At 55.2% G+C, this 23,109-nt stretch overlaps 10 protein-coding genes across 10 annotated transcripts; 5 read left to right on the top strand and 5 right to left on the bottom strand.

The window, feature by feature from the left end:
* Nucleotides 1-115: 115 nt before the first annotated feature.
* BAUCODRAFT_80806 (uncharacterized protein) lies at nucleotides 116-2,183 on the top strand (the record flags this gene model as incomplete). Its single annotated transcript, XM_007673356.1, has 1 exon — nucleotides 116-2,183. A coding segment is annotated over exon 1 (1,935 nt), but the record flags the coding sequence as incomplete, so codon positions are not given.
* Nucleotides 2,184-2,582: 399 nt separating this feature from the next.
* BAUCODRAFT_566024 (uncharacterized protein) lies at nucleotides 2,583-3,939 on the bottom strand (the record flags this gene model as incomplete). Its single annotated transcript, XM_007673357.1, has 2 exons — nucleotides 2,583-3,410; nucleotides 3,462-3,939. The coding sequence occupies 2 exons, from the start codon at nucleotides 3,937-3,939 to the stop codon at nucleotides 2,746-2,748; spliced, it is 1,143 nt and encodes a 380-aa protein (XP_007671547.1). The 3' UTR covers nucleotides 2,583-2,745.
* Nucleotides 3,940-4,748: 809 nt separating this feature from the next.
* Nucleotides 4,749-8,166, top strand: BAUCODRAFT_28714 (uncharacterized protein). The gene is made up of 4 exons (XM_007673358.1): nucleotides 4,749-6,079; nucleotides 6,140-6,691; nucleotides 6,789-7,175; nucleotides 7,238-8,166. The coding sequence occupies exons 1-4, from the start codon at nucleotides 4,865-4,867 to the stop codon at nucleotides 7,922-7,924; spliced, it is 2,841 nt and encodes a 946-aa protein (XP_007671548.1). The 5' UTR covers nucleotides 4,749-4,864; the 3' UTR covers nucleotides 7,925-8,166.
* Nucleotides 8,167-9,330: 1,164 nt separating this feature from the next.
* On the top strand, nucleotides 9,331-11,382 carry BAUCODRAFT_161475 (uncharacterized protein). Its single transcript, XM_007673359.1, has 2 exons — nucleotides 9,331-10,128; nucleotides 10,184-11,382. Exons 1-2 carry the CDS (start codon nucleotides 9,580-9,582, stop codon nucleotides 11,282-11,284), a joined length of 1,650 nt encoding a protein of 549 aa, XP_007671549.1. The 5' UTR covers nucleotides 9,331-9,579; the 3' UTR covers nucleotides 11,285-11,382.
* A 2,376-nt stretch (nucleotides 11,383-13,758) lies between these two features.
* On the top strand, nucleotides 13,759-14,184 carry BAUCODRAFT_62350 (uncharacterized protein; the record flags this gene model as incomplete). Its single annotated transcript, XM_007673360.1, has 2 exons — nucleotides 13,759-13,999; nucleotides 14,060-14,184. 2 exons carry the CDS (start codon nucleotides 13,759-13,761, stop codon nucleotides 14,182-14,184), a joined length of 366 nt encoding a protein of 121 aa, XP_007671550.1.
* Nucleotides 14,185-14,486: 302 nt separating this feature from the next.
* On the bottom strand, nucleotides 14,487-17,251 carry BAUCODRAFT_161664 (uncharacterized protein). The gene is made up of 2 exons (XM_007673361.1): nucleotides 17,055-17,251; nucleotides 14,487-16,972 (listed from the first exon to the last, which is right to left on the bottom strand). The coding sequence occupies exons 1-2, from the start codon at nucleotides 17,073-17,075 to the stop codon at nucleotides 14,642-14,644; spliced, it is 2,352 nt and encodes a 783-aa protein (XP_007671551.1). The 5' UTR covers nucleotides 17,076-17,251; the 3' UTR covers nucleotides 14,487-14,641.
* A 1,297-nt stretch (nucleotides 17,252-18,548) lies between these two features.
* On the bottom strand, nucleotides 18,549-19,859 carry BAUCODRAFT_161508 (uncharacterized protein). Its single transcript, XM_007673362.1, has one exon. It carries the CDS (start codon nucleotides 19,766-19,768, stop codon nucleotides 18,698-18,700), a length of 1,071 nt encoding a protein of 356 aa, XP_007671552.1. The 5' UTR covers nucleotides 19,769-19,859; the 3' UTR covers nucleotides 18,549-18,697.
* A 1,069-nt stretch (nucleotides 19,860-20,928) lies between these two features.
* BAUCODRAFT_28720 (uncharacterized protein) lies at nucleotides 20,929-21,463 on the bottom strand (the record flags this gene model as incomplete). The annotated part of the gene is made up of 1 exon (XM_007673363.1): nucleotides 20,929-21,463. A coding segment is annotated over exon 1 (220 nt), but the record flags the coding sequence as incomplete, so codon positions are not given.
* Nucleotides 21,464-21,653: 190 nt separating this feature from the next.
* Nucleotides 21,654-21,818, top strand: BAUCODRAFT_118150 (uncharacterized protein; the record flags this gene model as incomplete). Its single annotated transcript, XM_007673364.1, has 1 exon — nucleotides 21,654-21,818. The coding sequence occupies one exon, from the start codon at nucleotides 21,654-21,656 to the stop codon at nucleotides 21,816-21,818; it is 165 nt and encodes a 54-aa protein (XP_007671554.1).
* Nucleotides 21,819-22,472: 654 nt separating this feature from the next.
* On the bottom strand, nucleotides 22,473-22,978 carry BAUCODRAFT_28722 (uncharacterized protein). Its single transcript, XM_007673365.1, has one exon. The coding sequence runs from the start codon at nucleotides 22,846-22,848 to the stop codon at nucleotides 22,666-22,668; it is 183 nt and encodes a 60-aa protein (XP_007671555.1). The 5' UTR covers nucleotides 22,849-22,978; the 3' UTR covers nucleotides 22,473-22,665.
* Nucleotides 22,979-23,109: the final 131 nt, after the last annotated feature.

The raw sequence follows: 23,109 nt of genomic DNA on the forward strand, positions 1-23,109 counted from the left end.
ACGGAGGACGGAGGTGAATTCCGCGGCAGAGAGGCGCCCGGTTCCCTCGCCGGCCCCAGCTTCGTTGCTTTAGCGTGGAGTTGCCAAAAAATGTTCGATAGGGACGATGGAAGACATGTGATCCAGACAAACGCATTACCTTCCGTCTCTTTTACTTCTCATACACTGTCTACTATCCTATACCATCCTGCCAAGAGTTCACGACGTGAGAATCATACTGGAGTCACTGCTATTGCCCGCCAACTGCAATGCGCAGAGCGCTACAGCGATGCTCGGCATCCATCCCTCGAACATTCGCCTCCACCAGCGGTAGCGTCTCCCACAACATATGCCTACAGTGCAATGTCTCGCGCATCGCATCACAAAGCGTTAGACCGACTCGGCGAGCGCTACATCAGACTTCGCTCCTCCGCCAACAAGCAGCCGCTGCAGCGGAAGCGCCATCATCAAACACCAATGCGCCGGCACCGATTACTCGCTTCGATGAGCTGGGCAGCCGGAACATCGTCCACCACAATGTCGTCCGCACGCTCACGCAAGACATGGGTCTGGAGACGATGACAGAGGTTCAACAAGCCACTATCAACGAGGCATTAAAGGGGACGGACATTATAGCGCAAGCAAAGACGGGTACCGGCAAGACGCTGGCCTTCTTACTCCCAATCCTGCAGAACATCATCAACGTCGACCCACAACTGGCCGAGCGCGGCTTCTCACGTCGCGGACCCAGAACAACGGCGGACGACATTCGCGCCTTGATCATCTCGCCAACACGTGAGCTGGCCGAGCAGATTGCGGAAGAAGCGAAGAAGGTGACGAGGCATACCGGCATTGTGGTGCAGACGGCTGTGGGTGGGACTCAGAAGTCGGCGGGTCTAAGAGCCATCCAGCACCAAGGCTGCCATCTCCTCGTCGGCACACCAGGCCGGCTCAAGGACATCCTGACCGACCCATACTCCCGCGTGCAAGCCCCCGACCTCAGCGCGTTGGTGTTTGATGAAGCCGACAGACTTCTCGATCAGGGCTTCTGGCCCGAGATCCAGGAGATCATGCGATTACTACCCACACCCGCGGAGCGAAACCGACAGACCATGATGTTCTCCGCGACCGTGCCGCGCGAAGTCGTGGATCTGGTTCGGAGCACGCTCAAGCCCGGCTTCCAATACGTCAAGACGGTGCGCGACGACGAAGAGCCCACCCACGCCAGAGTACCGCAGCGCGTCGTAACGGTCAACGGCTTCGAGAACAAGCTGCCTGCGCTAGTCGAATTAATCTCGAAAGCCGTCGAGGCGTCGAAACAACCCGGAGGTAGACCCTTCAAAGCCATTGTATACTATAACAGCACCGCCGAAGTCTCCCTCGCCGCCAGTGCCCTCCGCAACCTCAGCACCCCCGAATCATCATCCACCGACTCCTTCGGCGGCCGCCGCGGTACCCACCCCTGGCCCTCCACCAAAATCTTCGACATCCACGCCCGCCTCTCCCAATCCCAACGCACCGCCGCCGCCGACGCCTTCCGCCACTGCACAAGCGGCATCCTCCTCTCCTCCGACGTCACCGCCCGCGGCCTTGACTTCCCCAACGTAACCCACGTCATCCAAATGGCCATCCCGCCCTCGCGAGAACAATACATCCACCGCATCGGCCGCACCGCGCGAGCAGGAAAAGAAGGCGAAGGCTACCTCATCATCTCCCACCTGGAAACAGGCGAGGTCCGCTCACGCCTCCAAAAACTGCCCCTCCAACCCACCAACACCCTCACGACCGCCAGCCTAGACTTGACCCGCGAATCGCAAGTCCCCGCCGAAGCGGGCAAGATCCTCGAAATGGTCCGCGGAGCCGTGACGGGCGTGTCGATGTTGGATAAAGTCAAGGTCTACCAAGCACTACTAGGAGTGTACGGGTATATAGGGAATAAGCGACATTTGGTTGAAGCGATGAATAATCTGGCCCTGTTTGGGTGGGGGATGAGGGAGCCGCCGAGTATTGCGCCCGGGTTGGCGAGTCGGTTGCGGCTGGATCGCGTGCCGGGGGTGAGGATTGGGAGTGAGTTGCGGGAGTTGGAGCAGCGGGAGGGTGGTGGGGGTGGGGGTGGAAGGGGTGGTGGGTTTGGTGGGGGCGGCCGGAGAGGTGGGAGTGGGTATGGGGATAGGGATGGTGGGTTTGGTGGACGAGGTGGTGGTGGTGGTGGGTTTGGTGGAAGAGGTGGTGGTGGTGGTGAGAGAGGTGACTTTGGTGGTAGAGGTGGTGGTGGTGGACGGGGTGGCTTTGGTGGCACCCGAGGAGGCGGGTATGGAGGTGGTGGGGACAAGTATGGTGGAGGTGGAGACAGATATGGCGGCGGTGGCGGTGAAAGGTATGGCGGAGGTGGCGGTGATCGGTACGGAGGAGGCGGTTCTTCGCGCGACTATCCCTACTGAGCGATACAGTGAAGGCTGCTTCGGTTCGTATACGCATCAGGGGCGATGAAGCTCTGGCTGGGTGAAGCTCTGGCTAGGGGTGTTGGACGACCAATATTCGGTGGTTGGCGCGGCGCTGGAGTCGGTTGGTTTACCATTGCATCGTGGTGGCGTCTGCACTGCATGGCGCTCTACATGGAACAAAGCATGGCATTGGTGCATGCGAAGCGGTGGGTATGACTAGATCTGTATAGACAGTGTACCAATATGACTCTCCTCTGCCACGCCGCTCTTCGCCAAGATCGTATATGATCAGTAGTACGTTTCAGGTCACGGTACCAAAAGACTACGAGGCCTTCCCGTCTGCGCTGTTACCATTCGCTTTCTGCGCCGGAGGTTCGCCTTTCTTGGATTTCAAGCTCTCCATCGCCGAATCAACACCGCTCAGCCGTCGTACAAGCGTCTGTACTCCCGGCGGCAGAACATGCAAGAGGTCAATATACCGCGCATAAAGCGGCAGACTAATCTCACCACTCTGCCCACTGTCGACCATCCTCACAATCTCCCTCGCCAGCTCAACAGGCTCAACAACAGGTCCAAGGAATGAGTTAGGCGTCTCCAAGCCCTCAAACAAACTTGTTGACAGCTGTCCCGGCGTGACGAGAATCGTGCGTACGTTCTCCGCGCCCTTTGGCGCAGCCGATGAGGTTAGTTCGGCCCGCAACGAGGTGTGCATAGCGATCAGCGCGGCTTTCGACGCAGTATAATCGCTCAGATGGCTCGCCCCCAGTTTGCCGAGGACGGAGGAGATGGTTACGATCGTGCCGCCGTGCGCTGAGGCTAACATGCCTGGGAGGAAAGTGCGGAGGGCGTGGAAGTGGGAAAGGGTGTTTACGCTGAATGTCTTCTGGACTTCGGTTGGGGAGAGGGAGAGGAGGGGTTTGCCGTGGACGATGCCGGCGTTGTTGATGAGGATGGTTGGGACGCCGAGCTGTGGGAGGAAGAAAGAGACTTACCGTCAACCTTTGCGTGGAGGAGAGTGCGGGTGTTGAAGGTGGCTACCTACATCCTTCTCTATCTGTCCTCTCGCTCTTTCCACGGCGTCAGAGTTGCCGACGTCGCAGTGGTAGAACTCCACACCCGCGAGACCTTCACTCTCCTTCTCGAGTTGCTGGATATCGAGGATGGCGACGCTGGCGCCCCTCATGCCATAGATCTCGGCCAGGATCTTGCCCAACCCGCCGGCTCCACCCGTAATCACTACGACTTCTTCGTTCCAGTCCAGCTCTCGCGGCGGGCCGTTCGCTAACCGCTTATCCAAGTAGCTTAACACCCATAGCAGAGTGATTATCGAGGCATAGATGCAGGTGGCGTAGACATTGAAGCTGTGCGCTGGTGCGCCTACAGCGCGCTGGCATAAGGGTATCAACCACGCGATGAAGGGGTGGAAGATGCTGCGGTGGAGGATGTGGGCGAGTAGGTCGATGTTGACCTGGCTATACCATGACTTTGTGATGCCGGTTGTTATGTGATTGGACATGACTCTACTTGCCCGTGTTGTGCTGATCGAGGCGAGGTTCGGTGCCGATCGGGACAGAGAGACTGTCTCGTTTAGACAAGCGAGCGATGCACAGTCACCACGCCCAACCAATAGTGCAAGTGGTAGTCCGCACAATGAATAACACTGCTATGCAGGTTACGCTCGGGTGGTACGAGCGTGCATTCGTGTGCTTGGATTAGGGGGGGTTCGGAAACCGAATACAAGGAAGTCCACTTCTTAGCATGCGGATAGTCCCGCATCCACGACAACACGCTGACTGTTATAATCACGTAACAAAGCGCATCTTTGTAAGTAAAGCACTAGCTTTATATAACGGGTCTGAGGCTGCGACTTTTCCTGTCTCTATACCGTTGTGATGCTCGACGTCGCGATAGATCTCGCGCAGGCTGCTTCAGCTCGTTACCAGAATCATGACCGGTGCAAGAAAACCCTCGTGCCCTTTACAACCATCGAAACTAAGCCGTTGTATCGCTGGAATCTTCAAAGGGAAATCCGCTCAAAGCGTGTCAACAGGACGGGAAACCTACTCTGAATTAACTTCAGCGTGGCTTGCTGTCACCCACCGAAATGGCCATGTTCGAACGCGTCGTTCCGGCCGAGGCTTGCTCTAGATCGTGCTGGAGATCGAATCTGCCAATAGCTCAGTTTTTCAGCTCAGCCCCGACCGTGCACAAGACCTTGCTGCTTTGCATTGCTTGCGAAAAGCTTGTCTCGCAGCTCGCTTGTCCAAAGTCTATCACTCGCTTGGACAAGGTCATGTTCTCCAATAACTGCGCGAGCGGTGCCTAGGAGGGGTGCATCAGTCACTCATAAGTAGAATCATCCAAGTGAGTCAGTCACTCCCTATCCATCTCCATTGTGAATCCACCTAGGCACATTATTGCTGTTCGTGTCTCCGTTCACCATGTTGCTCGGCCTCTGCCTTGTCCTGTTATACGCATCCTGCTGTCATGCCGCATTGCTGGGATCTCACAAGGTCGACCGTGCCAATCGTGGCATTCCCGAGGTCCTCAAGGCTCGCAGTCCTCAAGGAAGACCAAGAGGAGGCAGCAACTCAGCACCCGGCCATGATCTTTGGCCAAATCAACCTCCTGCTTCCAAATATCTGCGGTCGACCTCGATTGTCGCGCAAAGTAAGCCCTCAAGCACCGGTCATATGATCATCCGGCCTTCTACACCACCTAAGTCGTGGAATGGAGACAGCATGCAAGCACTCATTCCATCTATGGACACTGAGCATTGGTACTCGTCCGATCATCAGTACGGTGCTATGAAAGCTCGCCTGGCTCTCAACCACCATTACCTCACTATTGCACTTGATCACTCGGCCTTTGTCGACAATGTCGTCTGCTCCGACAACTCGACTATCACTGGGTCTTTTACCGGTAGTGATGCTTTCACGCTAGCTGAACAGCACTGGACGGGCGATGACGATCTTGTGTTTATCACCAGTGCGCCGACTTGCTCGTCTGATGGCCAAAACGCGTTTTTCTTGGCATCAAGCGCCTCGTTCAATGCTGCCGGCCAGTCTTTCCGTATCATGGCTCAAAAGAAGTCTTTCCAAGATGTCTGCGCTGAAATGCACCTCGACTTCGGATACGAAGAGCCAGGTACTTCTACCAGCTACGCTGCATCAACACCGTCCGCTGCCGCAGCGACGTCTTTGTATGCGACCTCAACCACAAGCACTGGACTGTCCGCACCGACTACGAGTGCATCTCTATCGGAGACCACCAGTTCGCCATCTTCATCTGTCGGCAGTACGCCAACTTCGACGAACAGCAACGTACCGTCTTCGGCAGCAGCTAGCTCGTACTCGACGTTAGGAAGTTCCGTGCCATCCTCAACGACCGCATCCGCACCGGTGTCAATCGCGACTACCGGGCCTGCGTTCTCGTCCGGCACTGAAGCCGCGACATCACAAGGTACTTTGACAGGGCTTGGCGGCACATTAACGGTGGCATCAGGAAGTGATCAGAACGCAAGCGCGACTGCTATTGACAGTGCTCCTCCTGAAGCTACGATCGATGGCCTGCCGGCCATAGCACCTGGACCTGACTTTGATCAGAGACTGGATGATTTGCTTGGCTACTACTCCCAAGACGTATACGATGAGAACGTATGCATTCTCCGCCCGTACTTTCTGCGTCTGGAGAACAGATACTGACTGCGCATCCAGACTGTCCTTGCCGAAGCCTCTGGACTTGGTATTTCTGCCCGAGATCTCGCTAAGCGTGGATTCTTCGATTTCATCTCCAACGTCGTCAGCAATGTTGTCGACAACTTAAAGCAAGTGGTTTCGAACGTTGTCAGTGACATTCAAACGTTCGTCACGGTCGCTACAGACGCTGTCCAAGTCGCTTACAATACTGCCGTCGCTCTTGTCCAGGTCATTGCCACGGGCCAATACAGCGCCGAGATCGACCACAGTTTTTCTAGCGCGCCTGACGGGGAAGGCGACTGCGACTTCGGTTCGAACTGCTACCTGCTATATAGCACTATCGGAGCGACCGGAGACGAGGGCTTCGATTTGTACTGCGTCTCGTGCTCAGCGAGTGGCGACATAAAGCTTGTCGGCACGATTGCAGCGACCCTTTCGAGTGGCGTTACTCAGGCAAGCTTCTCAGCCACCGGTGATCTGGATGTTGAGCTTTTTCTGGGCCTGGACGCGTTCGCTACCTATGACTATTCGCAGGAGCGAGACCTGAAGGTCGTATCTTTGGGCGGTTGGGTAAGTGCAAGGCCTAACACAGTCAGACTCACGTCCATTCTACCTGACAGCGGCATGATCTCTGGACATGCAAAGACTTTGCTGACCTCCCTCTTAGAAAATTCCTGGAATTGTCGCTCTAGCTCCCGAGGCCGTGCTGTCGTCGTTAATTGCAGTCCATATCGCAGCGTCTGGGAGAATCTACTCCGGTGCTTCTCTAACGTGGCCCAACATCGTTGCAAGCGTCGACTTGGTGAACACGCAGAACTCGCAGTTCACCGGCTTCACGCCCAACGTCAGTCCTGTCTTTCAAGCCAGCGGACAGATTGAGGTCGACGTGACTCTTGCACTTCCTGTCACGCTGAGCTTCGCGCTTGAAATACTCCCTGGATCGAACTATCAGAAAATCTACAGTGTGAACCTTACGGATACGCCGGCAGTCGCAGCTAGCGCTCTGTACGACTCTACAGCTAGCGATGGCTGCAGCGGAGTCGCGTACGACGTGGTGAGCTGCCTTCATCACAGTTGCTATGCAGCGCTTTCGCTGACCATGCTGTGCTATTACAGGCCTTCCAAAACAATCTCGAGGTTGACACCTCTTTGTTCGGCGTCTATCAACTCAGCAACTACAACCAAGATCTCGGACAAGGTTGCTACACCATTGGGGCCAAGGAGCGACGCACGATCGGTCAGCGACAGAACGATGAAGACGCCGATGTTAACGGCACAGCGGCCTATCCAGTTGTTGCGGCCACTGTCGGAGATCCAAGCGGTCAGGTGACGATGCATCCGCACTATAACGGCAACTTGTTCCTCGCTCAACAAGGCCAAGCGAGCAACCTCACTCTCGTCACTGGCGACACGCAAATGATGGTTATGTCGCCTTCCGACCAACTCAACATCGTATACGGAGACAGCGCCGGCCGTATTATGCACTACTACCCCGACACGCTGGCAAGTCTCGGTGTCTCACGTCTCCGCTTGGCTACTTGGGACAACTTGCCGCACGGCTCACGCATCGTGACGTTGGCGCCAGTTGTGATCAATGGCACTGAGTTCCTGACAGGCGTGGACGCGCAAGGGCAGCAGTCGTGGCTGATGTGTTGCGGCATTGATGACCAGCCAAATAGGATGTTCCTAGCGAGCGATTGGCAAGCTGCCCCAGCGATCTTGCAGAGTCCGGGGATGCAATATATTGTCACCGGCGGTGTGGCGACGGATTGTATTCCGTTGGCATTCACGGCTACATCGTGATCAATTTAAGAGACGATTAGAAGCGTGTACTCAGATTGGAATATCAAACAAGTTGGAGATCCAGTCTATACCTACCTATGTATAGCTGATAATGCGTTGACTAGCTCTATCGGCTTATGCTGTGGTTAAAATGCTCCTTAATGATACTGATTAGCTAGCTATCAGTACTCTAGCTATAGTGTACTCGGGTGCATAACAGAGTGTATGTGTATATAGCTAACGTTGCTTTCCCCATTTACGCCATCGTCGACGCTCCCGACAGGAACGACAACGAACCCGAGTCAGTCTCGCATGTACATGCAAAGAAGCTATGCGGCGACCTTTACGCCATGGCTTTCCCTCGCTGGCTACCTAGGGTATCGGCTCAGCCACAGCGATGCGTCTCCGGCAAAGCAGACAACTATGTGATACATCGCATTGTCCTTCATTGACCCCTCCTCGTCGATGCAAGGACACGACAGTACTACAGGGGGTTTAAATAGCGTGGTGGGCAAGATATTGGAAAGCGTTGGAAGGTGCAGACCTCAGAGTGACCATTGTGACTTTTCCCTCGGTGGAGCCAAGCTTCGCCAAAGGGGCGATGATTAGCGTCTAATTAAGCACGCCTTATTCCGACTTCATGAGCACTACAAGCCAACCAGAATGGATGCAAGTACCGGGAAACCTTCATACGCAGAAGAAGCACGCACGCCTACACATTGAGATCGGCCTTCTGCATGAATAGTGCCATATCTGACCGAAGATCCATGTACTGGAAGACGCCGTCTCCCCGGACAGTTCTGTGTCGGTAACTGTTTCGAGGAGTGTTCGTCATCGTCGTCTTCCTGGTACGAGAACTTGTGGATTGAGATGGATGTGAAAAGTGTATTGACGATGGAAAGCACACCTACCATATCCAGTGCCAGTAGTCGACCACTGTAACAGGAAGACTGTGCGAGACTGAAGATTCTCCCTTCCTCAAGACACTGCAGGCAAGGTAAAAGCTGTGCCTACCTTTCGCTTTATGCCGTATTCCGGTGCCCCTGATCCTGTCACAGTGCCGATCGCAGCTGTCCTGGTTGCTGACACGAACTAGAGAGGACCGCGTGAGGAGCGCGGCTCCACTACTGCAGACGCATACGGTAGCGCTGTCGCTGTGCGTCCCCAAAGGAACCATGGTCACTGCATCCCATGAGCAGATCCTTCACAATGAGAGACTTGTCAACCAACGTGGACCTCAGTTATGCACTGCATCGCAGATCGACTGAATTGTAGCCTGCCATACACCGGATCAGCATCCTGCTCCACCGTGGCTTCAGACGATCATGATCGACAAGCAGCCCCTCAGGACCTGCTGCGCTCGACGAAGCGTCTGCTGCCCGAAAAGGCATATGGATGGATGCTTTGGCAACAGAGTTGTGACTAGTCTCATCTCATGAGGATATCATCAAGCACCGCAAGACGCCTTTGGGGCAGGGCACTATGGCGTGCTCTTGTCGGATTGACTGTACAGCTTCATTAGCTTGCGAAGAGCCTTCGCAGTCCATAATGGCGTGCTTCGACAAGAGACAGAGAGAGTATCATCCCTCAAGCCTTTGACAGGACATATCAGGACGGTCCTCTCCCTTTGACTCTTAGTTACATCTCCAACTCATAGCCTCTTCCACGATCCGAAGATGCATCTATCTACACTTTTGCTGGCTTATGCCTCCACAGCTGTGGCCTTCTGCCCTATGGCAGACTTGGTTCGCCGTGGCCTTGCTCCAGAAGAGCTCAAGGAGGCGTACCTGCAGCGGAAAGGACTGGGCGAGCCAAGCAAGAAACGACAGGACAACCCTCCGCCTGTCCTCGATCCTCTCTCCGGCTTACTCTCCCCTGCCGACCTTGGAAGCCTGACACCACGCGAGAAGAGGCAGGACAACCCTGACCCCATCCTTGATCCTCTGTCCGGCGTACTTTCGCCAATCGGACTTGGTAGCCTGGTACCACGATCGCCTCGATCAGAGGAGCACAGCCGTGCTATCGAAACGCACATCCGCTCTCGACTTGAAGAGCGCGATGAAGACGTCGACATCAATGCCAAGATCTTGACGCCAAAGGCCCACAAGCGTCATGTTGAGGAGCGCGGCCTGCTTGGCGGCATCCTTGCACCTCTGACCGGGGTGTTGGCGGCGCTGGACATTCCCACCCCTCAAGACTCCGGCCTCAAGGCTATTCCTGGTGACGTAAGTATATGTCAAACACACCGCTCATCGTCCATCAATCGTTGACATGTCTCAGGACCCAAGCCATCAATACATTGCACCCGGACCGACCGATGTTCGCGGTGATTGCCCAACCCTCAACACCCTGGCCAACCATGGATACTTGTCCCGCACCGGCATCACCACCTTCGCTGAGGCTGCTAACGCCATCCAAGAGGCCTACTCAATGTCATTTGACATTGCCGTCTTCCTCAGTGCTCTAGGTTTGCTGGCTGGAGGTGACATCCCCACCGGGATTTACTCCATAGGAGGCCAGGACTCCAGGGTTCCGGAGACGTTAGGCCAACCTGTCTATGGCATTGACCGGCATGGTCTTTTCGAGATCGATGCATCCATCTCGCGAGGTGACCGCTACTTTGGCGACAACCACTCCTTCAACATCACCCGTTGGAATGCGCTTGTCACAGATGCCAACACCTACGGAGACGGTCTTTTCAACACCGATGCCGTCAAGAACAACGCCGCCAACAGAGTTGAGGAATCCAGAGCCACTAATCCCGAGTTCACCATGGGTGGAAACTTCGCCGTCATCTATGCCACCCGTGCCCTCCTGACTCGTCCCTTGCCCAACGGCACTGCACCTAACACGCCCGACTTTGCGAACATAGCGCCTTTCTACCTTAACGAGACGTTTCCGGAAAACTGGTTCCGCATCCCCAACTCATACTCCCTTGTCGATCTGCTCGGCGACATTGGTGACTTCTTCCTGTACAAGCCTCAGCCACTCGGCAGGAACTATAACGGTGCCTTCGTCCCACTAAACATAACCATTCCCGAAGCTCCGGCTGACATTGGGTGTCTCGGCGCTTCACTACTGGCATCCGCCGCTCCGGATGAAGGGGAAGCGGTTGTGCAAGCCGCCAATGCCTTGAAGGACCAGATCCTCTCGGCGGTGCTGGGTTCTGCTTCCTGCAACATCGCCGACTACGAGGAAACGGGTGGCGATGCTTACTACGAAACCAGCGATGAAGATGTTGATGGAGGCAGTGGAAGTGGCATCACGCACTTTGGCGAGTGGGACTCACAATCTGAAAAGCCGACCGGGCTCTCCGCTGGTGAGCCCGTGCGCAGGAGGTCGAGGTCGAGGTCGGTCCGTGCGGCTAAGGTGAATGCGTAGGCTTCAGTAGGGTGAAGTGCCCGAACATCAGATTGTCAGAGGAGCTTGTTGACGCTGTCGACTCGGTTGGTCAGTGGTAGAAACGGTTTCTGTTGGCTTATTACAGCGTTGAATCTGAAGTTATGCTGACGAACAACGTCGTGGTATCCTTGTCAGTCTTTTCGCAGATAATTTGATAGCATTAACTCAGCGGTAAATGCATCATATTACACAACTGCAGCAGGGAGTCGTGCTCAAGACCGACTCCGACTGCGAAGGTGCTGGGATTGACCGCTTGTGGCGAGCCACGAGCTCCTGTGTCGAGCACTGCATCGAAATATTCTCGCAGCTCCAGTCCACTGTGGAGGATTTCCAAGATGGTAGCAGCAATCTAGCAGCAAGAACGGTCACAGCAATCAAGTCCAATATGAATGCTGCTGAGGTAGCAATTTGGAAAGGACGCATTGCATCTCACACCGTCGCTTTGCAGACCAATTTTCAGCTTATCAGCATCACCATCATGTACTTGATACCGCAGTGAAATTGTGGAATGTCTCAACTGGTGTTTATGTGAAGAGTTTCGAGTTTATGCCGATTACCGCAGCTTACGTGAACCATATCACCATATCTTCTAATGGCGAGCTAATGCCTGTGCGAACAGCATTGAGTAATGATGCTCCTGTTTACGAACTACAAAACGGGCAAACTTGCAAGCGCTTGACCGGCCATACAGACTACATCACAGAAGCAGCGTTCCAGCCTCGTTGTTCGAGTCGACAACTGCTAGTCTCAGCATCCCGCGATAAGACGGTAAGACTCTGGGATGGGAGGGATGGGACTCAGCTGAGAAAGTTCGAACACCCGGCATCCGCCGGGTCAGTTGCATTCTCGCCGACTTTACTAGCATCAGGAGACCGCCATGGAATGATCAAAGTCTGGGATGTGGAGACGGGGAAGGAAACAAGCAAGTTCAAGATAACACGCGGGAACCCATCCGGTCGTTGGCGCTCTCGCCTGTCCAGCCATTGTTGGCATCAGGTACGGACAAGAGCATCAGACTTTGGGACACAAGGAGCGGCTCTTCCGTTCATGAGATTATAGTTGGCAAAAAGGATCATATCAGTCTCGATTTTTCACCGTGCGGAACTCTGTTATCGTTCGGTGCTGGAACGGAAGGTGTCTGGGTCTGGGACATAAGAGCGAAAAAGAACTTGAAAGAGATCCTGTCAGGCAACGCATATGTCAACGCTGTAGCGTTCTCGCCTGATGGACGGCTTGTAGCGTCGGGATCGATTGTAGGCACCGTGAGACTTTGGGACTGGGCAGCAGTATAGACCTGCGCCCGTGGCGACGGTCTTTCGGCGAGATTTCCCACACAGAGAAGCAGACTTGGCGATTTGGATTCAGTCTACGTCCTACGGTGGTTGGGCAGTGCCGTGCGAAGTACTGGTGTGTTCCTCGGGAGCTGCAGTATACGACAACACGCTAGGGTTCTGGTGGTGGGGTCCAGTCTGAGCAGTGCTGGTTGGTATTGTGCACAGCTCCGACGGCATTGAGACCATGAAGTTAGGGTCGTCCTTGGAACCTCTGCGACATGACCACTGAGTATACCAAGCAGTTAATGAAATAAAGGGGGTGGGTCAGACCCTTGGGTACGTTGCGAATTTGTAGACGCGTCGCGAAAGATGAACAGTATACAGCACGCAGCGGAGACCTGAGTGCTGAAAACTACTGGAGCCGCTTTCACTGCGTCATAGAGTCGTTCCACGGTGGTGGAGCTATCTGCGTCGCCATAAAGACTGTAAGCCTGGACGACTGCATCACGCCATATGTCTGGGAGAATTGGTGATTCAGAATGAGTCCGTAGAGATTGCAGCCGATAGCTTCCACGGCTATAGTCATGCTCAAGCGCGTATTATTGCTGCGCAGCTGGATAGATATAGGCGCACACGAATGGCTTGCTCTAAGTAAGTGAAAGAAGGCTGAAGCTGAAGTGAGAAAGTGCGGCAAGATCCGCGCTGCCCGGGCCGCCCGAGTCTCCCGCTTGCCAAGCCAAGTTTCCGCCCACTTTTACGAATTGGCGTGTAAAGACTTTTGACCTTTGCATAGCAGCGATCTCAAGCACGCGCGAGACCGTCCACACTCTCTATTCTTCGCTCTTTGAGGAACTCTGACATTACTGCACCAGCCAACACACAAGCTGAACACAATGGTAAGTCACACCATCACCACACCCTCCCTCCACGGCAGTGGTAGTTGTAGTAGTAGGGAGGACTCGAAGCGTGCACGAGACCATCTCCAATGCGACACATGACCGCCATTGAAACCTACTTGTACCAAGCCACCATACTAACACATGCTAACACCACCTCCCATCACAGTCGGACGGAGAAGAGCCCACCACCACCGCCGCCGAGGGCGAAGAAGAGGTCGCGCCCGCGGACTCGGGCGAGGTCGAAGTAGCCGCCGATGAAGGCACCGGCAAGTCGGGCGGCATGTCCGTCCTCGACGCTCTCAAAGGCGTCCTCAAGATCGCCCTCATCCACGACGGGCTCGCCCGGGGCCTGCGCGAGGCCAGCAAAGCGCTCGATCGTCGGCAGGCACATATGTGCGTGCTGAATGAGGCGTGCGAGGAGGAGGCGTACAAGAAGTTGGTGGTGGCGTTGTGCGGGGAGCACAAGATTCCGTTGATTAAGGTGCCGGATGGGAAGCAGTTGGGCGAGTGGGCTGGGTTGTGTAAGTGATGTCTTCTTGTCTTTGTTTGGAGCACGTGACGGCTTACCGATTTGGTTGTAGGCCAGATCGACCGTGAAGGCAACGCCCGCAAGGTCGTCAACTGCTCCTGCGTCGTCGTCAAGGACTGGGGTGAGGAGTCGCAGGAGCGCTCCGTCCTCCTCAACTACTTCCAGACCGAGCAATAGACGCCGGCTCATGCCACGATGCGAACGGCAAGGACAGCAGGTGTTCAAGCGGCTTCCACTTCTGACCAAGCATACGTCTAGCGGGGCCATCTTCTAAAAGCGACCGGCCTCCTCTTCTTCGCAAAGGGATGGCAGTATTCGGTAGAGGCACGGCGCCCTTCTAAAAGGATGCCTCAAAATCTCTTTCGATCGGTGGAGGCGACGAGTGATTGTACAGTACCTTCGTTCGTCAGACGTGCAGACTGCTGCTGCATGACAGACGGCGCGTCGGATAGAAAAGCTGCGGTCAAGCATATCACACTCGGCGCAATAGACTGTTCCTTCTCACATTATCTTCTCATTCGGCCAGCCTACAAAAGTTGTCTCGTTGCACGACTCTTTCCACCATCCTGCGTTGTCCCGTTGTGTCCCTAACTGTCAGGTCTCAGTCCGACCCTCTTAACGTCAATCCAGCTACCTACCTAAACCCAAACGCCGGCCACCCACCCATCGTAGTAACACCCCCCAACCTCAACCGCTGCACCGGCGTACTTCCCGGATCGAAATACAACCCCTCCACCCTTCCATCCGCCCTGCGCAAACTAACATAATAGAACCCACTAATCGTCAACCCATGCCCACGATCCCGATCGCCACCCCTCTCCGCTTCAGTACAAGTATAGGACTCGTGCTTGGAGTGGACGAAACAGCGTTCCTTCCAGCGCATGAAGATGTACTGTTCGTTCAGATCGTGAAGGCGGGTGGGGGAGAGGAGGAGGGAGGCCATTTCTTCGTCGGAGGCGAGGAGGGAGAAGGGCGGGAGGGCGCGCCAGTTTGTTGCGTCGGTTGTGGGTGTTGCGGAGGGGAAGATGATTGTGTCTGTTGGTGTGGTCGGTGAGGTGGTGGGTTGTTGGTGGTCACTGCTCTTCGTGCTGCAGTGTGCTTCGGGGGTGAGGAAGGAGTGGGTGGTGAGGTCTATGATATGGCCTTCGAGGTAGGTGGTGATGGGGGCATGTCTCTTGCCGGCCTTGGGTCGCTCTTGCTCGTTAGTGCTTATGATGCTGCTGAGACTGACGCTACTCGTGGGATGATGTTGGGGCACATCGTAAGCCGCCATCGTGCCTTGAAGCGTCATTCGGTCCGTGTCGATGGCATGCAGAGTGACGCGTACGGGCCATTGATCGTGGTCTGACGAAGACGTATGTTTGGACAAAAGTGCGGTGGTTTGCAAAAGAGGCGGCGAGAACTGGTGGGACAGCCATGGCCGGCTGGCATCGAAGTGTGCGGGCGCCGGTGCCACTCGTGTAGAGCCGGGAGGATGATCGTAACTGGTGGCATTCGATACAGGACCAAACCGTGGATTGATCTGCTCTACGACGTGCGTCACTGTGCTATGTGCCGCAGCCCTCGTCGGCTGTTGCTGCACCACGCAGCAGCCGTTCATAGCATGCTGGTGGCCTGTAAACACCGTCCCGGGCTGCAGCCACGAAGACTGTGGTATAGATCCCACTGGTTGCAGATCCATGACGAAGTCGTCAAGATTCTTGTCAGCGAAGGACTCTTCGCCGGCTAAACCGTGCTCGACGGCTGTGACGAGAGCCTCCTCGTATCCTGAGCATGACCGCAACTCGCTGAGATACCTCAACGCGCGTTCCAAAACCGACGGAGGCGAAGGCGAGGTCGAAGGTACAGGAACGGATGCCGTCGGAGGAGCTGGTGGAGTGCTGATGCGCGGGAGTCGTGACGGTGGTACATTCTCGGCCAGGTAGCCTCGTCGAAACGCCTCGATGCGCTCCTGTCTCTCCCTCTCCCGTGCTTCTGCGGCGGGTGGTGGTGGTAGTGTTGTCCCACCCTCCCTCTCCCCACTACCAGATGCTGAAGTCCTCTGCTCGTCACCCTCAGTCCTGCCTGGGCTAGGCCTGAACCACCCACCTCCTCTCGCCCTCTCCTCCTCCTCACTCATCCCACTCCGCTCCCGCTCCATCACATATCTCAGCATGCGATCCGTCGCACTGGGCGAGAACTCCTGCCGTGACCGTTGAATTGCCGCCCGCGTGCGCAAGCTCACCCACTCCGATTCCCTCCTCCTCCGATCTCTCTCCCTCAGCCTATCGCGTCGCTCCGCCGCCTCCGCCGCAGTAGTAGGAGCGTTTGGGCCACCTGCTTCTGCTGCTGCTGCTGCTGCAGATGCGCCGTGGCCTTCTCTCTGCTCCTGCATCTGCACCGCGCGCCGATCATCCAACTGGCTCTGGCTTAGCACGCGCAGGATGTCCGGATGCGTGTCTGGCTGCTGCCGGCGCAATTCGCTCAAAATCGCATCGAGCTCACCCTCCTCGTGCGGCACCAGTGCGTTATGTTGCGGCGCCCAATCGTAGAGACGTTGCTGGCTCGGAGAAGGCGTGCGGTTGGTGTAGGCAGTTGTGGATGGGCCACTCGCTGTCTCGTGAAGTCGGTTCAGGCGGGACAATACGCGATGTAGTCTTTCGCGGCGAGATAGGTCCTCCGGGGTGTCTCGTCCGCTTGGTGTTGCTGCTGCTATTGTTGCTGCTGTTGGGCTTGTCCTTCGCGGGTCTCGCTGCGGATCGATGTGACTCTGCTGTGTACTCCGATGTCCTGGACCCGCGCCGGTAAAGTCCGGCGATGAGCGGAGGAAAGTGACATTCGCCTCATCCGCCTCGTCTGCTGCTTGGCTGTTGGTGCTGTATAGCGTCGCGGCGAGATCCGGAACGGGCTCAGACAGGTATTCGTAGGAGGGCAGTCGCTCCAGCGAACGATGTAAGACGGGCGATTGCGGGCTAATTGGGGTTCTCTACATCCATGCGATCAGTCAGCGTCCCGCGGTCTACTAAGCCGTATGAGAGCCTTTCTGGTAAGGCCCGCTCATTGCTTACCGGCGTGTTCGCGGGCGGCATGTTGCGCGGCGTGGCTTCCTATCGTTGCTGCATCACGGGAAGGTGGTGTTGGTGGCCTCTGGTGATTTGAAGAAGGGCAAGTTAAAGCTGCGGACGGGACGATATGAGAGTGAATGCGGCTTGTCACAAACAAAGGCGGGCGGCATGCACGTCGTTCCTCCCCTTCCGTCATACTCGGCAAGACCGAGCAGCCAGCGTCGATCACAGATTATATTCAACCATGACGCCGTGACACTTCTACACAGACTCGACAGTATTCGTACGCTTCACAGAGACGGCTCGAAGGAATGTAGTGGCATGTCGCGAGGTGAGCTTGTCATATTACTCGAGCCGCAGCACCAAGAGCCCGCCCTATGACTATGCAGGCCAGCTACAGGTCTAAAGTAAAAGGCTTGCGCCAGTATATCTTCGGTATCCAGCATCCATTTGCCTTCGCGCATCAAGCGCCGTCCAGGCTCTCCATTGCAAGATATCCAGCTTGCAAGGAACATAGTAGGATGGCCACAATGGTCCTGACACCCCCTTGCAGCCCACATTTGCCGTCGTCCGGCGGTAAAGACGCCGAGTCCGACCCATTCAAGGGCGACCCGTGCGATCCATGCCGAAAAGTGCAGCCGATCATCATCCCAATCGCAGATCCAACCCAGTTACTACCGAATAGAACCGACCACTCGAAGCGAGTCTACCTCCTCCCGTCTAGCGTTCGGAAACAAGCCTCGAGACCCTCTCGGCATCCATCACAGATGTAGCCAAGGTCCTTCTTCGTCAGAAGCATCAGATCACGGGTCGATTCAATTCGGTATGGATGTATGTGTGCTGAGATGATGTCGTGTAATGAGCGGGTAGGGTGTCATATTAGGTCGAGGAGGCGTAGTCCAGCCGCCACTCTAGTAAGTCATGTAATCGAGCTCTGCCTGTCAGCGACGGCTACTGTTGCTCAGTCCAGCCAGGGTCGCGAGTACTGAGAGCCGTCGCCGTACGCCCACCGTCATCACTGTTCCAACGCTACCATATCCGCTGTCTGTGCTGACTCGCCCCGTCGGAGCGGGTCAGACCCCAAGACCGGAGTGTATGGTCTCGTCGGGCAGTTTCCGGGCAGGCGTAAAGGCATAGTCAAAAACATCGGTTTAGTTTGTATGTCGACATGCCAGATGCCGGAGTGTAGTTGAATGAAAGTAAGAAATGCCCAGAGTAAGCCAGTCATGCATACGGTCCGCCCACGAAGCAGTGTTGCCGGAACCGCGAGGTCTAAGTCCTGTATTGCAGTGCATGCCGCCATCCCATGAGAGTCGATACGCGGAAACGATCCAAGAAGGAGATGCATCGCTTGCTGTACTTCCGGCTAACCGAAACACAAAAAAGGTCGCTAACAAAACGCCGTCCAGATGCCGTAGGATGTTCGCTTAATGGTGATAAGTGTAGGTGATGATCAACATCGGGTATCATGGTCACATCGCATCGCTTGACGTAGTACTTCTTCGTCGCATGTCGGGTGACTCTGTGCGCACCAGGGTCCCAAGTCTGCAGAAAGTGGCTGTCGTGTCTGGCCAGGACGACGACAGACGCTAGTGTCGATCAACGACGCGGCTGGAGGTTGCATCTCTGTGCGAATCTGCATTGCATCATGCGATGGTCGCATACTGCGGTGAGAAGGTGGTCTGCGTCCAGCCGAAGTCATTGAACCCACCCATGCCCATGCCGTAATCGATACCGCAGTGTGTTTGCAGCATACTTGGCAGCGGTGCTGGCATGGTGGTGAAACACTCAGGCGAGCTGTAGAACTGCTGTGAGGGCGCCGAGGTGTACACTGGCTGACTGTAGGACGGAGTCGGCGAGGGTAGTTGCACCGGGTTGAAGCTCATATCCTGCCAGAAACCGCTCGATTGGTTGTCGCTGCAACTTGTCGCAGTCGGTGAAGGCGTTGATGGCAACACCTTCCACGAGTCTACGGGCGCGGGATGAGGCGGCGCCAGTGAGTGCGGCTGCGGCCACCAGTTGCCAGCAAGCGTGGTGTGAGGGACATGAAGCATCGGAGCTGGGGCGATGACATCGACAATCCGTGGCGGCGGAGGAAGAAGAGGCATGAAAAGGTTCGTGATGGCGTTCTTCACGTCCTCGGAGCGGCCTTCCAGCAGCTCTCCTGCACCATCTTCCTCCAGACCCTCGAGCGCGCGAACACCGGTCCGGAAGACGAACTTGTTAGCGGCTTGCATGAAGTCTTCCTGCAGCTTCTTAACTTGAGTCTCCTTTTCCGGCCACGTCCAGGTGCTTGCTGAAGCATCGACGGAGTAGATGTCCTTGTGGTAATCGACAAGCGCCTCGATAGTGTCTGTGGTCAGCTTGAAGGCGACCTCGTGTTGCGATACCATGTCGACGTGAACTACGTAGGCTTCAAGGTGGATCATTTGGTAATTGTGGATCGCTTCCATGAGTGGGTTTGAGTCCTTGGTCAGCTCACTTTCCGGTGCTTTTGGTAGCATTAAGGATGCGAGCGTCCATATCGCATTCGCACCGCCGAGCGTCTCGGTCAAGCATCGGAAGTGTTGAGGTACGCTGTTTAGAGGGCGCTTAATCTTATTGATACGCTTCAGCGTCTGAGTTAACCATGGCTCAACCTTGGTGTTCAAGACGATGTTCGGTGCGGACCGGGGAGCGAAAGCCTGCGCTGATGCTGGTAGCAGTTGTAAGGGCATTGCGACGATGTGGTAAGAGTCCGATGAATTGCACCCGACGGCCGGATGAGGTAAGCGAAGTACGGTGGACGGACGGCGTCTGAAAGGGAGGAGAAAGTAAAGAAAGGACTAGCGACGTAATATGTCTCAGTTGCAACGATTGAATTAGTGCTTGTGCGCGCGCCCTTGTGTATGGGAGGAGAATGAGTGGCGTTCGATGGAGAAAGGGTCGGCGTTGTCGAGGGCAAATGCGACGGAAGCCGCGAAGCGGGGATTGCCCTTATAGAGCGAGTGGGAGGCTCAGCCACAACTCAAGCGGGCTTTCTTTTGTGGCCACCTGCAGCTGCACTGCATGCAGTAGTCCGATGGCCTGCATGAGTAGCTTCGTCAGTTCAGCATGCTACGTTCGGACTTACCCTTGGCCTGCGCAGTCGCTCGCGGCGAGCTGCAGCGTGGCTAGACTTGTGTCTTACGACATGATGTCTTGTGCCCAGAGCCGCTGTGCTATTGCCATTATTCAGGTGGAGATGAGCATGATCAGCTTCGCGCCTTTGCAACGTTACAAGACGCCTGGCCCCCATACTAGATAGAACTATAGCCGTAGTGTTCTCGTGGACGGAACGAACTTGGGCAGAACTGCCAGCCATCTAGAACAAGGTCGCACAGACACCTGTTCGTACTGTTTCGGGAGCTATCACGAACCCAAGTAAACCATATGCGTTGTCTGCAATAGTAGGGTTATTCGCCTATGCTGCTGTCGCAGAGCTGCGTGGGCCGCGGATCGACGGCCAGTCCTCTGCATCAGAGCTTGGGCTCGTTGTTCGAGAAGCCTGCCACGAGGAGGAATCCGAGGCCGAAAACTGTCGGGACGCTTTCTGTTTCAGGCCAGCGGGTCATTTCTGCAGGCGGATGGGTTCGCGGGTTGACTTATTCCGGGCGGTCGTGACGGTGAGCGACAGAGGCGTGAGTGGATGACAGTGAAAGTCGCCTGAATTTAGCGCGAGGAGGCATAACCAACCACCGGGCTTTGCCGACTCAAAAAGGCACGTGACTTGCAAGGTTCAGCTTCTACCGTTTTAAGTTGTCTCTGGGCTTGGGGAAGCTATCGAAAGGAGGGCGCCTACTTTGCGGTCGTTGCAATCCTCAATCTGTTGGAATGATAGCCTTGGACGCGCATCAACGTTCGGCAATGGCGACTTTTTTCGACGCTGAAGCTTTTGCGGAAGTCGACAACGCAGCCGACGGTGTGGCGCAGCTCGCCTCAATCCGAGATCGACGACTTCACGCTAATGCTCTTGCTTCATCACTATACACGTACCCTACTAATCTCGAAATGTCTCTTTTACAATGCCTAGCTTCGACGACGTACGTGTTCCGCAGCTCGAGAATAGTCCCAGTGATATTTGTGGGACGGTCACATACATAGAGTACTTGGACGACCGACAGTGCTTCGGAAGACATGGCGTACGGGTTGATTGCCCGAAGCAGCGCCTTGTGTTGATCCATACTGCCACCAATGTATCACTTGTTCTTCATCCCCTTCTTGCGTCCTATTACATCGATACTATAGGCGCTTGTACGACAGTATCAACCTATATGTGCCTGATGTGGTCACTCGTGAAAGCTCTTGGCCTCCTCGGGACACCGGCATGATGGGACAACGCACAGACTTGCGACGTGCATGGAGGCCGAAGCTGAGAATCCAGGAAGCTACGGACCCTGGACCCTGCGACGAATGGCCAAATGATTTGCCCAACCTCACTTCCATCCGACTTCTTCGACATTGTCCACACGACACAACGATTCGCATGATGTTGACGACTTAATGCTCCCCTCTGACCTCTATACGTAGCAAAGGATGCCGCATACTGACTCGCCACAGATATGCGCCACCTGGAGAGTCGCGATGTCTGCTGACGCAGTGTCTCAGACCTGCATGCCACCATTGAACTTGCGTATCAACCATATTCATGTGACTCATGGCCAAGCGCTGTACCCGCTCGTCATGAAGACCATTCGCTACGCACGAAAGCAAACTGCTTACACGCAATCGGTAGCAGTCCCAGGATGAGCGTGTTTTCGCAAGCTTGGCTTCCCCATATACATTCAGAGCTGGCCCAAGTTTATCTTGCGACGAACGCTGCTAAAATCATAATGACTTGCTCAGTATACGTGTGGGCGACGGAGTCCGCTGTCAGCTGATATTGCATTCACCACAAGCCTTGTCCGTGACTCGCAGTAATGTATCTCGAACGCCTTCTTCATCCGTCGCAATTGGACTGAGCATGACCGTCTAAGAGCTTCCTCATAGCTCGCCGGCAGCGGTTATGCACGATGGATGCCGATCGTGCACATACTCAAGCACGAAAGAACTCAAAGCTACGAGCTTACAATACTTGTCGGCGGCTAGGCCTTAGGAGCGCATGCGCAAGTCAATGAGACGCTTGGAAACTTCTCCGTCGTATGCAGATCGATTTGCAACTAGAACAAAGATGTTAGTACTCTGTCGAACGGTAACATCAATTTTATGGAATCTACTATCGCAATGGTGTAGTTGAAGTGCGCTTACCAAACTACTTCAGATGAAGCTTCAACAGCTCGATAACAGAGTAACACTGAAGTGCGGTTTTATAACAGCGTGGTAACCCTTCGCTACCTGTTCTACATGTGTCTAGCCACTAGAAGGCACTGCACTCTACATAAATCGACGGAGAGCAGGTCGCGGGTTACCCAGTCAGTAAGACGCCCCCTCTACTGCCCTAGCGGCAAGGTGCTATCTAGGCATTACAGAGCGCAGGACTGCCCCGTTTGTATAACCTTGACCGATCTCGACGGCGACGACGCTACCTCGAATGTGCTACTCTGCATAGCGGCGGTCGTTGTATTAGGGAGGAGTCGCGACAGCTACCGATCAATACTCATCTTCTCGACGAGAAGTCTATGGTGCTGCTCACTCTAATAGCTTCGCGCACCAACATCGAGACTAACTCCTCATCTAACGTCCATTCCACGCTAACGTTCAAATACACGCTTATGCGCTCAGTCAGCATGCAATCCCATACACTCGTTAGTACGATAAAGCATTGAGGTTTATCGCCCATCTCGTACCGCAGAAATAGACGGGTAGCTCTGGTATAACGAAATTGGACTGAAACCACCAGGAAAGACAGGCTGTCTTCAGTTCTTAACTTAAACCCTCAGGAGCACTCGCATCCGCGTCGGCCGATCTAGACTCCTAGAGACAGCGGATTTCTGTAATAAGGGAGCTGCCTTGATGTCTATCACGTGCCTACGCCTGCCGACAACAAGCAAGATATCACTAGGGCATCGTGTCGTGCTCGTTGATGTCTTCACTCTGCGTG

Source organism: Baudoinia panamericana, assembly GCF_000338955.1.
Source record: "Baudoinia panamericana UAMH 10762 unplaced genomic scaffold BAUCOscaffold_1, whole genome shotgun sequence".
Taxonomy (NCBI): Eukaryota; Fungi; Ascomycota; class Dothideomycetes; order Mycosphaerellales; family Teratosphaeriaceae; genus Baudoinia; species Baudoinia panamericana.

Excerpts from the sequence above, each read along its gene's own strand:
- BAUCODRAFT_28714 (XM_007673358.1), top strand. The coding sequence starts at position 4,865 with ATGTTGCTCGGCCTCTGCCTTGTCCTGTTATACGCATCCTGCTGTCAT. Across the intron at positions 6,692-6,788 it reads TCGTATCTTTGGGCGGTTGG|AAAATTCCTGGAATTGTCGC; the intron begins GTAAGTGCAAGG and ends CCTCCCTCTTAG. Across the intron at positions 7,176-7,237 it reads GCGGAGTCGCGTACGACGTG|GCCTTCCAAAACAATCTCGA; the intron begins GTGAGCTGCCTT and ends GTGCTATTACAG.
- BAUCODRAFT_161664 (XM_007673361.1), bottom strand. The coding sequence starts at position 17,075 with ATGCCGCCCGCGAACACGCCG. Across the intron at positions 16,973-17,054 it reads TGCCGCCCGCGAACACGCCG|AGAACCCCAATTAGCCCGCA; the intron begins GTAAGCAATGAG and ends GCATGGATGTAG.
- BAUCODRAFT_28722 (XM_007673365.1), bottom strand. The coding sequence starts at position 22,848 with ATGGGCGATAAACCTCAATGCTTTATCGTACTAACGAGTGTATGGGAT.
- BAUCODRAFT_161475 (XM_007673359.1), top strand. The coding sequence starts at position 9,580 with ATGCATCTATCTACACTTTTGCTGGCTTATGCCTCCACAGCTGTGGCC. Across the intron at positions 10,129-10,183 it reads TCAAGGCTATTCCTGGTGAC|GACCCAAGCCATCAATACAT; the intron begins GTAAGTATATGT and ends GACATGTCTCAG.
- BAUCODRAFT_161508 (XM_007673362.1), bottom strand. The coding sequence starts at position 19,768 with ATGCCCTTACAACTGCTACCAGCATCAGCGCAGGCTTTCGCTCCCCGG.